Source organism: Pteropus alecto, unplaced genomic scaffold (genome assembly GCF_000325575.1).
Source record: "Pteropus alecto unplaced genomic scaffold, ASM32557v1 scaffold189, whole genome shotgun sequence".
NCBI classification, from domain to species: Eukaryota; Metazoa; Chordata; class Mammalia; order Chiroptera; family Pteropodidae; genus Pteropus; species Pteropus alecto.
The window spans coordinates 2,934,679-2,949,721 of record NW_006442117.1 but is presented as its reverse complement, the minus strand read 5'-3'; the positions used below and the strand labels follow the sequence as shown (position 1 = coordinate 2,949,721).

Genomic DNA, 15,043 nt, shown 5'->3' with positions numbered 1-15,043 from the left:
TTTACACCTACAGCACCTGGTCTTCCTAGGTGGTCTCCCATCCAAGTACTAACCAGGCCCGACCCTGCTTAGCCTCCGAGATCAGATGGGATCGAGCACGTTCAGGGTGGCGTGGCCATAGACTGTTTTCAATTCTTTTGATTCTAAATATCCAGAAATGGGATTGCTGAATCATGTAGTGATTCTAATTTTAATTTTTCAAGGACTCTCCGTACTATTTTTCGTAAGAGCTACACCATTTTACAATCTCACCAACAGATGTGCAAGGGTTCCAGTTTCTCCACATCCTCACCAACAGTTGTTATTTTCTGTTTTTTGATAGTGGCCATTCTGTTGGATATGAGGTGACATCTCATCTCAAATAAATTTGACCAAACATGCTAGAGGAAAGATGGAATTAATTTTCTATTTTTTCTTTAGAGAATTATATTCCAAAATTTCTGTCGTGTGAAGAGGCAATCAAGTAATATGCAGCCACAAGACATGGGAGAAAAGTATTATAGAGTTGTGTCAGGCAGCTAACTACACTGTTGCTTTTTCTGGATTTTGTAGTACTCGTCAGTTTTTAAAACTTTGTAATTTGTTCTGATTTCTTTTCTCATTCTGAATAAATACTTTCAGAATAAAAAGACCGTACATATGTACTAACAAAAAGGCTGGTCTGGGAATAAATGTTAAGACTTGCTTTTCAGACGGATTTAACCTCTGACCCTGACAGCCACACTGCATGTCCCCCCCCCGGCCCCAGAAGCCCGCTAACTGGCGTGTGTCTCTTTCCCCAGCGGGGCGTGTGGGAGACGCTGCTGGCCGCCCTCGGCGCGCTCATCCGAGCCGAGCACCAGCAGCAGCTGCTCAACGTCCGGCAGCTGCTGGAGGCGCGCGTCGTTCATCACTTCCTGCTCACCTGTCAGGTTTTGCAGGTACGCTTCCTGTCGTCTTACTCCCTGAGATGTTTTCTGCGGGTACTTCTGTTTAATAACTCAGTTCCATGGACCCAAATTTGCGTGGGACTCGCAGGGGAATTTTTCTCTTTGCCATCTTCCCTACCCTCCCGGATTCCTTCTAACGAAAACGTGTTCCCACATGCCTTAAATATCGAGTATGTACTGGCCGAAGATCGGTTATGTGTGCTGGAATTAGCATATTGAAAATATATCCAAAATAGTGCATGAAAAAGTGCCACTAACTCTGCCAGTCGCATTGTAGTGTCTGTGCTGTGACCTGGCTTCCAGTTAAATTTGTTTCTGCACAGACGTCCGTTTATCAGCCCGTTTGGCGTATTGGACTGTGTTTCAAGTTCAGCGTCTGAGGCAGTTATCAGAACTTTATCGAGTCAGATAAGTGCAGACGCTCCCTGGCATCAGTATTATTTTCTTTACGTGGTTAATGCCTTTGCTGCGGTGGAGCTGCTCACTTCTCATTGAACTTGGGTTAAAGTCCAAAAGCTGTGACGGTATCTGTAAGAAGACATGTGCGATCTGGCTGCCAGTCCAGCCTCCCCTCATGCCACTGCAGCCCCGAGCCGTCCTCTGTCCCCAGGAGGAAGCCTTTCCCGGCCTCAGGCCATGTGACTCCCACTGACCCAGAGTTACAGCCAGCCCTAGCCCTCCCCGCCCTTTCCACGTCGGTCACCCCTCACCGCACCCCCATTCTGTGCTAGCTCCCTCTGCACACTCTGGGCTTGTCAGTTTCATGTCGTTTGTGACACTGTGGTGGCAACCAGGAGCATTTATTTCCCTCTGTAAACCTCCCGAGGGCGGGGATGACGCTTTTGTTGATCACGCCGTAACCCCAGTACCTGGCACATGCAGGCACCCAATAAATAGTTGTCGAATGAATGAATCCTAAAACAGCAAACCCGAAAGCTTTTTATTGCTCTCCTCGAAGGGCTCGCAGGCCCCGTGCTCACTGAACATTTTATGTATCATTTGTGCGCCAGTTTTGTTCTAAATTTCTTTCTTTGCATATCCTTTTTGAAACCTGTTGGCCAATTTTCAGTGAGTTCATGTGACAGTGTGAAGTTCTTATTCAGTCTTTCCATGTCAGAAAAGTAACATTGATAAATATGGAGATTTTAATATATGTTCTCACTTCCATATTACTTTTAAAATGCTAGAAAAATCCAGATTCCAGTTCCTTTTTCTGAAAAGTATCTTTTTCACCCTCTTTCATTCAAAGAGTCTGGTTGTCGCATTAACAGTTATCTATTAAGAACAGCTTGATGTTAAGTATGGTGGGAAGCGTATAAAGAAATAAGCTTAGTTACCTTTGAGGCGTGTCAGTATTTAAGGCAGGTTGATAAATTGGCAGCGTATTGGATGTGAAGCGGTTTTATAAGTTCACGGGCACAGTGTAAAGAACCTAAACTTGGGTGAGAAGAATGGGAGCATGAAAGTGGGGAGCAGACACGAAGGAGCCCGTGGCGGGGACCGTAGGTGGCACGTGCAGGGTGAGAATAGGCGGTGATTGAAAGTCCAGCAGCAAAAGGAAAGAAACAGAATGTTAACGAAAGGATCCAAACAGGTCAAGTGCAGGGTTTTGTTTTGTTTTTTAAAGAAATAAGATGCCAGCAGCTGTTCGTCAGGAGTCAGTGGAGGGGCCAGACCGACAATAGGCTGGGAGGGACTTGGGAATGAATGACTGGAGTGGCAACTAGGCGCGTTGGGACAGTGCAGGCGCACGGTTTCGGAACAAGGCCGATGGTCACAGCGGAAAGCACACTGAACCGGAGGTCGGGAGTTGTGTGTCTCGCGTTCGCATGGCCACTGGCGGTCGCGAGGTCTTGGCACAGGGGTTTTGTGCTTCTTCTGCAGACTCAGTTACATCTGAGTTCGTCAGACTAAACAATTTCAAAGTTAACATCTAGATTTTACTTCCGATTCAGCAATACCAAGAGTAAGTGAGGACGGGCGAACGGTGAGGCGTATCATGTATTTGGATGTGGGAAGATGAGGAAGTTTATTTGACGCCCATGGCCTTCATCTGGAGGCCAGCTGCTTCCCACGGGGAAGGTGGGATTGGAGAACAGGATTTACTTACGTCCATCTTGGCTCGTAGTAATTAGTTGGCATCCTGCCAGGTCGCATTGTTCCAGGAAGCGGGTGATGCGGGCCGAAGGAGGCAGAGGCCCGAGTCAGTTACGGCCGCCCTGCCCACGTGCTTTCCCTGTGGCGTAAGGTGTCATATTCGTAACCACTTTGAACCTTCGTATTCTAGCAATGAGGGAGAAAACCTCTCAGAGCTGCCGTGAGAAAGCGCGTCGTAAGCTGGGCCCTCTGTTAATGTAATCAGTTTTGTCTATCAGAAATTTGCCCTCTGACCCCCTAGTGCTGGTAGCAGGCGCAGCAGGTGTAAGAGTGGCAGTCCCCCCCACACTAGTGACATCTGCGTGGGGCTCACTGCGTGTGAGGCGCCGCTCTAAGGGTTTATGTCATTTATTATTATTCCCATATTACAGGGAAACTGAGGCTTGAAATATTAAATATGCCCAATATCACACAGCAGGATGCCAGGAGGTCAACCTAGCCGGTTTGGCTTCTGATTGTGAGTGCCGGAATATGACTTCCGCTCAGTTCATGAAAGTAAATGGGCTAGGATCAAATTAGCATCGGTTTTAGTGAGTTTTTAATAGGATTCCTTGAGCTGAGAGCCAGCAACCCAATGTAAGGGTAAATACGTCACAACACAGAAGTAAACCAGCACAGTTGTATCTTAAAAGGAATGTTTTGCTTAAATGAAAAATGTTGGTTAAGCTGACAGTTCTCTTTAAATCTAAGAGTTTGGTTTTTATTTTTTCAGGAACACAAAGAGGGGCAGCTTACATCCATGCCCCGAGAGGTTTGTAGATCATTTGTGAAAATTATAGCAGAAGTCCTTGGATCTCCTCCAGACTTGGAATTATTGACAATTATCTTCAATTTCCTTTTAGCAGTTCACCCTCCTACTAATACTTACGTTTGTCACAACCCCACAAACTTCTACTTTTCTCTGCACATAGGTAGGTATAATCGTTTTTGTTAGATCTGGGCTACCTCCACTCTCGTTTTTCCTTCCCGCTTAGTTCACGTGTGTCTGATGTTCATTGAATGGCCTCGATGAGGTAGAAACTGCCCTGATTACACCCTGGGGTTGGGACGGGGCAGAGGGCTATGAGATGCACCAGACACGGTCTCTGCCTTCAGAGACCTTAGCGCCAAGAGGACAGAGGAGACGTACGCTCAGCATAGTAAGAAACGACATTTGGTAAGTACCTACTAGACACAAAAAAGGGAACTCATTAGATTTCAGAGAAGTGAGGGTTTCATCAGACAGCTGCGGAGAGAGATTTAATAGGTTATAAATCCGACATGGACATTGAAGAATTTAAGTAGAATTTAATAGGTAGATTGCAGAATTAGCATTCCAGGTGACAATGACATAAAGGGAGAAAATAAGGAATAATGATTCTTACTTAAATATAGGAGATCTATAAAGGAGTAGTAAGAAATAATACTATAGATATAGTTTGAGACTATCATTTTTTTTTCCTCTAAGTTCATATTAATTGGGTCCTAACGTGTAAGGCCGGGTGTAAGGCCGGAGAGTTTGAACCTGTAGCAAACTCTCGTTAGGGGTCACTGGAGGGTTTCGTTTTGTGTCTGTTTTGAGCAAAGGGATGTATGGTGTAAGAACGTTTTTCCAGTAAAATTCAGGAAAGAGAAACTCCCCGCGTGGAAGTGAGTCGAAGCCCTAAGAATAGATGGAATCGCCGAAGAAAAGTGGGGCGAGAGAAGGAAAGAGGAAGCTCAGGATGGAATGATGGGTAACGCCGTGTACAGGGCGGGAAGAAAGAGTGGTCGGGATGAGAAAGAGGGAATCGTCGGTGTTCGAAGAACGAGGAAAATGTCACGTGAGAAAGCAAGGAGGACCGGGCCTGTGAGGAAGCTGGACAGTCAGTTCAGAGACGAAAGCTGGTTGTAAAGCAGCCATTTGAAGGAACGGGATCATGAGTAAAACGCTTCAGCAGCAGTAAAAATCCAAATGAAAGCAGACAGCGTGACGTCGTGTGAGGTTCAGCACACGCTAGTGAATAAAGTCCTGTCAGGTTCTGGGCGCCAAACCCGGCTGAGTCAGAGACGAGGACGATGTGGTCCCCCCTTCAAGAGCTTCCAGCCTAGTGGGGCGGGGGGAGCAAGGCGTGAACAGATAATTACACCGTGCGGAAGGCACAGGATGGAAATGTTCTGTTTTCTGGTAGCACAGAGCATGGTGAGGGGGTGTTTCCCGGAGGAGGGTCACCCGCTCTGAGCCTTAGGGTTGGGTAGGAGTCGAAGGGAAGGGCCCCCGGACAAAGCAGACGGCTTCGATGAGCAGCCGTGAGAAGCAGGTGCTGCCGGAGTGTAATGTAAGGAAAAAGGCTGGAGAGGGGCCTGGGGACAGATCGTGGAGATTCTCGTAGACAAGATGCTTGGACTTCGTCCAGAGTAGTGAGGAGGCAACATGGAGCCACCGGCAGGTTTAGAGCGGGGGTTGACATTTGGCGGAATTCTGGTAGCTGTGAGGATGTGAGGGTGACCAGATGTCCATCACGGGTGCCATTTAGAAGCCCGTGACAGTAATCCAGGTGAGAGATGATGGGAGCCTGCATGACAGCACTATGCTAGGGATGAGAAGAGTTCAAGAAACAGGAAATAAAATCAGTGACACCTGGGGACGGACTCGGCGTGGGTACAGGGAAGATGGCGGTCGAAGCCGGCTGCAGGTTTCCACGCGGGAAGTGGGTCCTTCCACCAAACCAAGCAGAGAACAAAACGGGAGCGAACACAGGGCAGAAGGACGATTCAGGTTCAGATTTGCTGCATTTGTGGTGCGTTGAAGAAATCCATCGGTTGAACTTATAAGTACGGAGCTCAGAAAGGAAGGTTAAGCTATAGGTACCGATTTTGGAGTCATTTTGAACATTGGAGAAGATACATAAAAACACGAGACACAACCCTTGCCTCGCTGAGCGAAGAGATCACATTAACGTAAAAATTGAACAGTTAGCTGTTCAACAATAGAAATAACTAAGTACAGCTGGAATTCAAGGAAAATAGAAATTAATGTGGCTAGTAATAGTCAATAATCTATAGTAAGAAATTGTCGAATGTACTCACAGATCAAATGCGCATTAGTATAAAGTATGCCATGTTTTTTTGCTTTGAACATCAGTTTGTAAAAATTTGTATTTAATGATTTGCTTTTAAAGTTAATTTTTTGTTTTATCCTTTTTAAAAATTTTACCACTTCAAAATTTTTTCCAATTCTAGATGGCAAGGTCTTCCAGGAGAAAGTAGAGTCGATCATGTACTTGAGGCATTCCAGCAGCGGAGGAAAGGCTGTCCCCAGCCCTGGATTGGTGGTAATAAGCCCATCTGATTTTACCGCTTCACCGCCTGAAGGTAAAAATAACAGGAACGGAAGTATAACGCTTCCAGTTTAGTTCTGGATGGTAATCGGTTCATAAAGTGTCCACGTTTTAGCAGTGTCGTACAACCTGATATTCAGACTAAGTAAGGGGCAGGTTAAACTTAAATCTGATAGACTACACTTAATCCATTTCACTGCTTTCTGCTGTCAGCAACTGTCACTCTACACGGTGCTCAGGAGAACTTAGGAACAGACAGGGCTGGTGCTGTCTCACTCCTCAGCAATCCATCCCTTCCTGTCACAGTCGTTTGTCCTTCATTAAGCTGCTGATTTACTTTCCCACTGTCTTCAAAAGCTGCGTTTGGTTTCCTCTCCGCTTCCGACCTAAACTCAGCACTCTGGACACCTTCGCTTGCTGGATGGTTGGCCGCCCGCACTTCGGCCTCGCGGTCGCGGACGCTGGGGACTCCCTTTATCTACCAGCACGTGCGCTTCGGTCCTGGACCTCGCCGTCGCCAGGGATGCTCCCCACTCTGAGGGTCCAGGCTCCCAGTCTCTGAGCACGCTCTCCTGGCTCCCTGGTTTCTTTATCACCCTCCCAAGTTCCCCTCCAGCCTAGATCCCTTTAGCCGGTGGTTTTCTTAACACCGGCTTGGGTGTCCTTGACCTCTTGGCCTTTTGGTGTTCTCCATCTGAAAACCCTCACCTTCCGTCCGTCTAACCATCCTCACACTGCTGAAAGCTGTTAGAGTCATTGCTGAAGGTCCCCCGCCTTTCCACGGGTCTTCAGCTGTGGCCAGCCTTTTTGTTGTTGACCGCCCTGTCATTTTTCTGTATGTCCGGAAGCAATTCTCCCTTCTCGCTCCGCAGCAAGCAGATTCAAGTCTTTACGCTCACCCTGCTTTTCGAGCTCCCTAATTTACTCCTGACAGACTGCCTTCCGTCTGCTGTCATCGAGAAGAACTCGCGTCTCCTGGCTGGGAACTGGCTGCGTGTGTTCCCTTCCTGACTGCCGTCCTCTCCTGCCCTGAGGCGCTGCTTTAATGCCAGGCCCATCCGGGCTTGTCGCCGGCTCCAGTTTACATTATTAAGCAGTGCAGGTGGGATGGGGGCACGTGCGGGCAGGAGGGCACGTGCGGGCATTCACCTGCAGTTTGTTTCTCCCCCAGGGCGTTGCGATTATTCCCTAGCACATTTCGTGGCCTCTCATTTTACTGTTTTAAGGCTCTGTTTTCACTGGTTTTGGTAGGTAGTTTGGCAGGCATGCGTTGACAGGAGCGAAGGCCCAGCTCTGGAACCATAGAAATCTCCTTCGAAGACCTCCCTCAAGGACTTCCCAGAAACACCTTCCAATTTAGGGTTACAAATCACCCCAAATCCTAGAGCACAAAGGCCACAAAGCTGTTAGCGAAACCACAAACACGTGCACAGAAAGTACTACCCCAGCCTGCCCACAACCTCAGCCTCATTACAACATCGTTATAACATCATGCCTCTGCCTGGAAGTTCATGAACTACAATTATAACAGACTGAATTCTGGGTAAGCACATGCGCAGTAGGCAGTGTTACATAGCAGCCAGCTGTCAGTCAAGGTGACCTCACATGCGGATCATCCAGGACCTGCCATCACGGCCCAAATACAAACAGACCTTCCCACCGCGGCACTGGTGCAGCTCTCTGCGGAAAACCCGCTCCTCCCTTGGAGCCTACTCTGCCTTTTATCTTTTATCTTTTCACCTCTCAAACCCCAAAGGGCTGCAGCCTTCCTTAGCATGGCCCGTCTCCTAAAATGTGCTTTCAATAAATCTTCTAAATCTTTCTGAGCTGTGATTCTTTCTGCATCGGCACGAAGAACTGAGGCCCCCAGTGTTGGAGTTCAGATCCCCAAACGCTAACAGCTTTATTTGGAATTTTATAGGGAATGTGTATTTTTTTTTGGTTTATGCCTACAGCACCTGGTCTTCCTAGGTGGTCTCCCATCCAAGTACCAGCCAGGCCCGACCCTGCTTAGCTTCCGAGATCAGACGAGATTGGGCACGTTCAGGGAACTGTGTATTTTTAAAATCATTGTGCATCACTCTGAAACATTTTCAAATACAGTCATGCCCCCATTTTTTTCAGATCTTTTTAATATTTTTTTATTATTTTTGTTTTTTTTAACATTCGATTTTTCTATTTTCCCCCTCCTCCCTTGTCCTCCCCTCTGGTAACCACTAGTCCATTGTCTGTGTCCATGAGTCTCTGTTTGTTTTTCCTGTTCATTTGTTGCTTTTAGGTTTATATTCCACATAGAAGTGATGTCATGTGATTTTTAACATTTTCTTTCTGGCTTATTTCTCTTAGTATGATTATTTAAGGTTCCATCCATGTTGTTGCAAATGGCAGTATTTCATCTCTTCTTATGGCTGAGTAATATTCCATTGTATATATGTACCACAGCTTCTTTAGCCAGTCATCTATCGTAGGACATTTCGGTCACTTCCATGTCCTGGCCACCGTGAATAATACTGCTATGAACATCGGTGTGCAAATATCTTTTCGGATACGAGTTTTCAAGTCTTTGGGGTAAATACCCAGTAGAGGAATTGCTGGATCTCTAGATCTTTTGAACAGAAACTTTTGGCAGCCTTAGCCCTCCAGCCAAAATCCAGAAATAACTAGGAAAAGCTTCTGAGCTATGGAGCTATTTTATTGCCACAAAGTCTGTGCCCTAAAGCAGTTCATTCATTGCCTACGTGTTCTATATCAAGGCTTCTCAAGCCTTAGCGACAAAAAAAATCGCCTAGAGCTTGTTCAGTGCAGATCCCCAGGTCCCCCTCATCCATTCCGATGCAGTAGATGGATCTAGGGTGGCGTGTGAGTCACACAGGTGGCGCCGATGCCCACGCTGCTGGTCTGTAGACCGCTCCTGAGTAGCCTTCACTTTAAGGCACTAGAATGAGTGATATTTCTGGTCCCCTAGGTAGAATATTAGAAGCAGCAAATTGGAGAGCTATGGCAGGAAGAGAAAAAACGATTTTTCTCACTCGTAAGAAGTGACTACGGAAGTGGAGGAAAGAACGACCTGGGCCGTTTGGTCTGGTGACAACAACAGCTCAGCTGTGACTGCGCTTACGCAGCTCCCGTTCGTTGCCAGGCGCGGTGCTGAGAACATCACAACATGCTGTCGCCTGCTCATAGCAGCCACCAAAGCAGATATGCTGAGACCTCATTTTACATTTGCATAAATTAACACGTAATTAAAGGATTTACCCAGTACACCTGACTAACAGAACTGTCACTTGAGTCTAGTTATATATAGCCGGAAAGCCCATACTCTTTCCACTGTGTCAAACTGCATTTTAGTGACTGTAGGTAAATTAAGTTTTACTTAAATCATTTAATTTCATTACAGTAGAACCATCAGTCCTAGTGATTTCGAGTCATTCAGTCAATACTGTATTCTGTCAAGGAGACGGGAAAAGACATAAGTTTTTGGAAGATTTGAATAAAAAATAGTTAAAAGGAAAATGGTTTTGGACTTCAGAATTTTAAGCGTTAGTTATTGGAACATCGACCTACATGGAGTCTTCACTGTTGCTGGATAAACGGGTTATTGCCATGGCTGTGGCAGTGCAGAATGGAAGTGATCCCAGTGAACAGGTTCTCAGGTGCTCTCCTTCTGTCTGCTTTCTCCAGGAAACAGTTCCTCTGGCATTACGCCGCCACGCACGACTGCCGACCTGCGGCGTTCTAGAAGCCTGCCGGCCCTGCCTACTTCTCCTCTAGCACAGCCACAGAAGCTGACTGGAAGTTCGGGTGGTGGTATCGACAGTTTACAAAGTACTGCAGATCATCGTGTCGATTCCCAGCCGGAGAAATGGGGTCCTCTGGGGACTTCTGAGACACTGAAAAAAGGCCCCGAAGACGCGTTCGTCAGTAGCTGTGAGTCTGCAAAAACCGTCTGTGAGACAGAAGCCGTCCTTTCACGACAAGTCTCTGTCAATGGTGTCCCCAAAGGAGCATTGGAATATCCGGCCGTCAAAGTAGATCCCAAAGAGCCGGGAGCAGAACCCAGATCAGACGATGACAGCCCTGGGGACGAGTCCTGCCCACGCCGACCCGACTACCTAAAGGGACTGGCCTCGTTCCAGCGAAGCCACAGCATGATTGCGAGCCTGGGGCTAGCTTTCCCGTCTCAGAACGGGTCTGCAGCCATCGGCCGCTGGCCCAGTCTTGTTGACAGGAACGCCGAGGTCTGGGAAAACGTCACCTTTTCTCTTGGTTATGAGCCAAACTACGCTCGAACCGCAAATGCTCACAGGTACGTACGTGTTTTTGCATGCCCCCTTCCGCTCGTTTACCGTTCATGAAGAATCTCTGCACTTCTAAAAATGTCTTCATTGTGTCACTTCTTACGATATGACATACATATTAATGATAAGCAGAAAGGTACCTCTCTCCTTATTTTAATACTAGATAATATTGAATTCCATATTTAACCAAAGGCTAAAACACATATAGCTCTCAAAGAAAAAAAAATCTTGTGCTTTATTTAATTATTTATGGTTACTGGAGAAAAACTCTCAACGATAAGATTTATTGTTGTTTCCGGAAGCATCTCAGGCATCACATTCCAGTGGAACTTCCTGTGATGACGGAAGTGTTTTACCTGTGTCGTCCACCACAGCGGGCACTGGCCGTGTGTGCCTGTCGAGCACTCGAAATATGGCTGGTGCAGCAGAGGGCTGAGTTTTTAATTTAATTTTAAATAGTTCAAATAGCACAGGTGGCTGGTCACTACAGTATTGGACTTCATAGGTATACGATGGAATCGTGTTTAGTAGACTATATGCCTTAAATATACTTCTAAAAACTGACGGCAGATTTGTTCATCACAGTTATATCAGGAAACACTTTTTCAACCTTATGAACTTCTGCTTCACACGTTAAAATTATTGCAACGTTCACACACCACATAACATTTTAGTCACGACGGACCACAGGTACGATGGGGGCGTAACAAACAGCTTAGGTGTGTAGTGGGCTCTAGCACCATGCTCGCCCTTGAGGAAATGCACTCTGCGACGTTCCCACGGCGGCAGAATCGCCTGACGACACATTTCTCAGAACACGTCCTCATCATTCAGAGGTACTCATCACCGTTTCTGAGGTAACCATCATGTCCTTTTCTCCCCAACGTTGTGTCAGCAAGACTTTCTGGGTCTGTTTCAGCGTAATGGAAGACTGTTTGGTACCCATATGCTGTGGATTGTACGAGCTCTTGAGCGGAGTCCTTCTCATCCTGCCCGATGCTATGCTGGAAGACGTGATGGACAAGCTTATCCAGGCAGACGTGCTGCTGGTCCTCGTCAACCACCCGTCACCTGCTATACAGCAGGGAGTTATTAAAGTAAGGCAAATACTGGACGTGTTGTTTTAATTGGGAAAAACAAATATGTGTGTGAATTATAATTTGAATATGTATGTGTTAAAGTGGACCTAAAGCTTTATTTTATAGTTAAGAATAATGGACTGGTATACTTTGTTACTTCTTATTTTATTTTCATATGTATTATCTAATTTGAAGCCCTCTGCCAGGTACTGATGCATATCACCATGTTTTTTAAGTCTGTCCATGACAAGGAGCACATAGCTCATGGGACTATGTCTTCCCGCCACGTCTCGGACATTCACGTCAGATTTGAGCTCAGATGTTTGATATTGTTTAGTCACTTCAGTGCAGCCCAGTGTTTGCTGAGTCATCATCAGCATTCTGCAGGAGTCAGAGATGAGGTTTACTTTGTTTTGCTCTGGAGGTGGCCTTTTTTTAGCTTGTTGTGTTCTATATATCATTATTACATTACGTATTAACATATTACATAATTTTGAACAACTTACAAATATACATTATATGACATTTCAATACATTATCTAAATTGTCTTAATTTTTTTCCTTAGCTATTAGATGCGTATTTTAATAGAGCATCTAAGGAACAAAAGGATAAATTTCTGAAGAATCGCGGCTTTTCCTTGCTAGCCAACCAGCTGTATCTCCATCGGGGAACTCAGGAGCTGTTAGAATGCTTCGTGGAAATGTTCTTTGGTCGACACGTTGGCCTCGATGAAGAGTAAGTGGGTTCTCCCTCGGCTGTTATTATGGGTCTTTTGTCTTCAATGCAAAGTTTATTCAACTGGCTCTTCAAATTATTTGGTCACTTTTAGAAAAAAAATCTGCTGAAAGTCATTTTCCAGGTGAATCAATTTATTATTTTCCACATGTTGTTTTCTAATGTAACTCCTTTTGTATTTCATTCGCTAGCTAGAAACAAACAAATATGGCATCAAATGGCAGATAGTGATACTAATGAGGACGAAGATTAGGCAGGCAGTATTAACACGAGAAGGACAGCACGGTGGGTGGCTCATGTCTTCTCGGCAATCCACGGAGAAGCCCCTGACTCCCCTCAGAGCTGTCAGGCTACCTGGGAGAGGAGCCAGGGGTGTGCTAATTACTGAGGGCCGACCCTGGAATGACCCCGAAGGGGGAGCAAGTAAGCGCAGAAATAAAAGAATATTCTTTCCCAAACCAGAAGCTTGGCAGGATAGTTAAACTGATATTTCTGCCTGCGACAGAAATGTGTCTCGTTATTATTAAGTGTCTCCTATCTATTAAGTGGGACGATTCCGACCTTGAGGAATTTACTTATTAACTGCACTAATGGCAGCGGCACTTTTCATTTGCACACAGCTTTTGGCTCTTTCAAAACAATTCTACGTCACCTCATCTGATTCTCACAACAGCCTTCAGAGAAAGTAGGGGAAATGTCACCGCCCATATCTGACAGATGAGGAAAGTGAGGTCCCAGCGCCCGAACAGTCCCCCTCCGTCGCAGAGGCTGGCACACGGTACTGGGACCAGAACTCAAGACTCACTCCTTTGCCAGACGGCGCTTTACTGTCTCACTGTCTCTCAAGCTTTTTCTTCGTGCACTTGTTACGTAGACCCCGAAAGCAGGGGTTCTTTGGACACCTTAGGGGCCCACAGACAAATTAAAGCGAGTCAGTTAAAACCATACAATTGTTTATGTTTCGTTTGAATGTTTACATATTTACTTTGGGTCAAACTTCTAGCAATATCTTTTATCTTATTGTTGGAGGGGTCTATGATCGGAAAAAAAGTTAAGAATTCTTGTTCCCCGTGTTTATTTTTTATAGCTTCAAAGCCAGGTAAGCAAAACGGCCTATATTGCAATAATTTTTTCTTATTTCATGGTAAATTACTTCTAACGTGCTCTTAACTGTGTATTATTTATTATAGATTTGATCTGGAAGATGTGAAAAACATGGGACTTTTTCAGAAGTGGTCTGTCATTCCGATTCTGGGACTGATAGAGACCTCGTTATATGACAACGCGCTCTTGCATAACGCCCTCTTCCTTCTTCTCCAAATACTAAATTCCTGTTCTAAGGTAGCAGATATGTTGCTGGATAATGGTCTACTCTACGTGTTATGTAATACAGTAGCAGCCCTGAACGGATTAGAAAAGAAGTAAGTTTCAAATCCTTATTTAAAACTACATCTGATAAATGCTTTGGAAAGGGAAAACTTTAGTGATAGGTTACATTAAGCATCTGGTTTTTCAAAATACTTTCAAAGAACTTTCCCATAAAACTGATTGAATTAAATTAAATTAAATTTGGAGGGTCCTATTTTCTATCATTTTTAACAAAGTTTGGTTAACAAGGTATTTATATAACCTACTTTTAGGTATTTAGAACCTGAAGACAAGTCGAGTAAAAGTAACTGTCCTCAAATATATTTACCAAGCTTCCTTTATAGGACTAGGAAACTGATGATCAGAGAGAGATAGTAACTCGTTGACCATCACACAGCTCGTGAGTAGAAGAGAACTTGAGACGGAACGCGTCTCACTTCCAAAGCCCGTGTTCCGAACTCACCGTACCGTCCTTTTAGCATATTGTGGCTCTGTCTCCCACCAAAAATTAATTTCTAATTGCAAGGTACATTGGCAAATGGCTGCCCGCCAAAGTGATTAACAGCTTTAAAAGTGTTACAACGTGTGTTTTAGAAAATGGCTTTTAAGTTTTCTGTTGTTCTCTCGTAATTAATGTGATTAAAGTATCCTGAAGACCATCAGTGATCTATACACAGTGCTGACTAATAGGAAATAATGTAGAATGAGAAATAAGAATAAGAAGATTTGCAGAGCTAGACATGCTAACTACCAGATTTACAGAAGGGCGTCATACACCTAGGTGTTCAGAAACCATTCAAATTGAGAAATGGGAATGGAACTTACTGAGGATGCTTTCAGTGTTCCCTAAACTGCAAACACAATAAGTGAGCAAGGCCTGACTGGAAGACGAAGGATCTTCCTAGGATGCTTATCTCCAATGACATCAGCACTCCAGACCTTCCAATACCTGGCATGGGAGCTGAGGCAGAAAGTTATGTTCCGTTAGATTATATTTATTCTTTTTCATTCATTAGTGTAAAATTTTATACTAAATAACAAGTTTCTAAGAAAAGAGGAGAGAAGATCAAATGAAAAATAAGAGATCTTATACTTGAAAAGTTGGACTTACTTAAAATAGTATTTGCAAAAGTTAGGTAAAGGGCATTAGTTAATGCATGCAAAATTTACCTCTGGT

At 45.0% G+C, this 15,043-nt stretch overlaps 1 protein-coding gene and 1 non-coding gene across 2 annotated transcripts in view; one reads left to right on the top strand and one right to left on the bottom strand.

Moving 5' to 3' along the window:
* The window catches only part of LYST (lysosomal trafficking regulator), a 124,633-nt gene that overhangs the window by 46,527 nt on the left and 63,063 nt on the right, over nt 1-15,043 (top strand). Inside the window, 7 exon segments of the mRNA XM_025039064.1 lie at nt 783-920; nt 3,799-3,997; nt 6,288-6,419; nt 10,067-10,691; nt 11,603-11,780; nt 12,329-12,498; nt 13,689-13,919. Of these exon segments, the coding sequence (XP_024894832.1) occupies nt 783-920; nt 3,799-3,997; nt 6,288-6,419; nt 10,067-10,691; nt 11,603-11,780; nt 12,329-12,498; nt 13,689-13,919 (1,673 nt within the window).
* On the bottom strand, nt 5-123 carry LOC112470034. The gene has a single exon (XR_003042815.1). It is a non-coding gene; the product is annotated as a 5S ribosomal RNA (ribosomal RNA).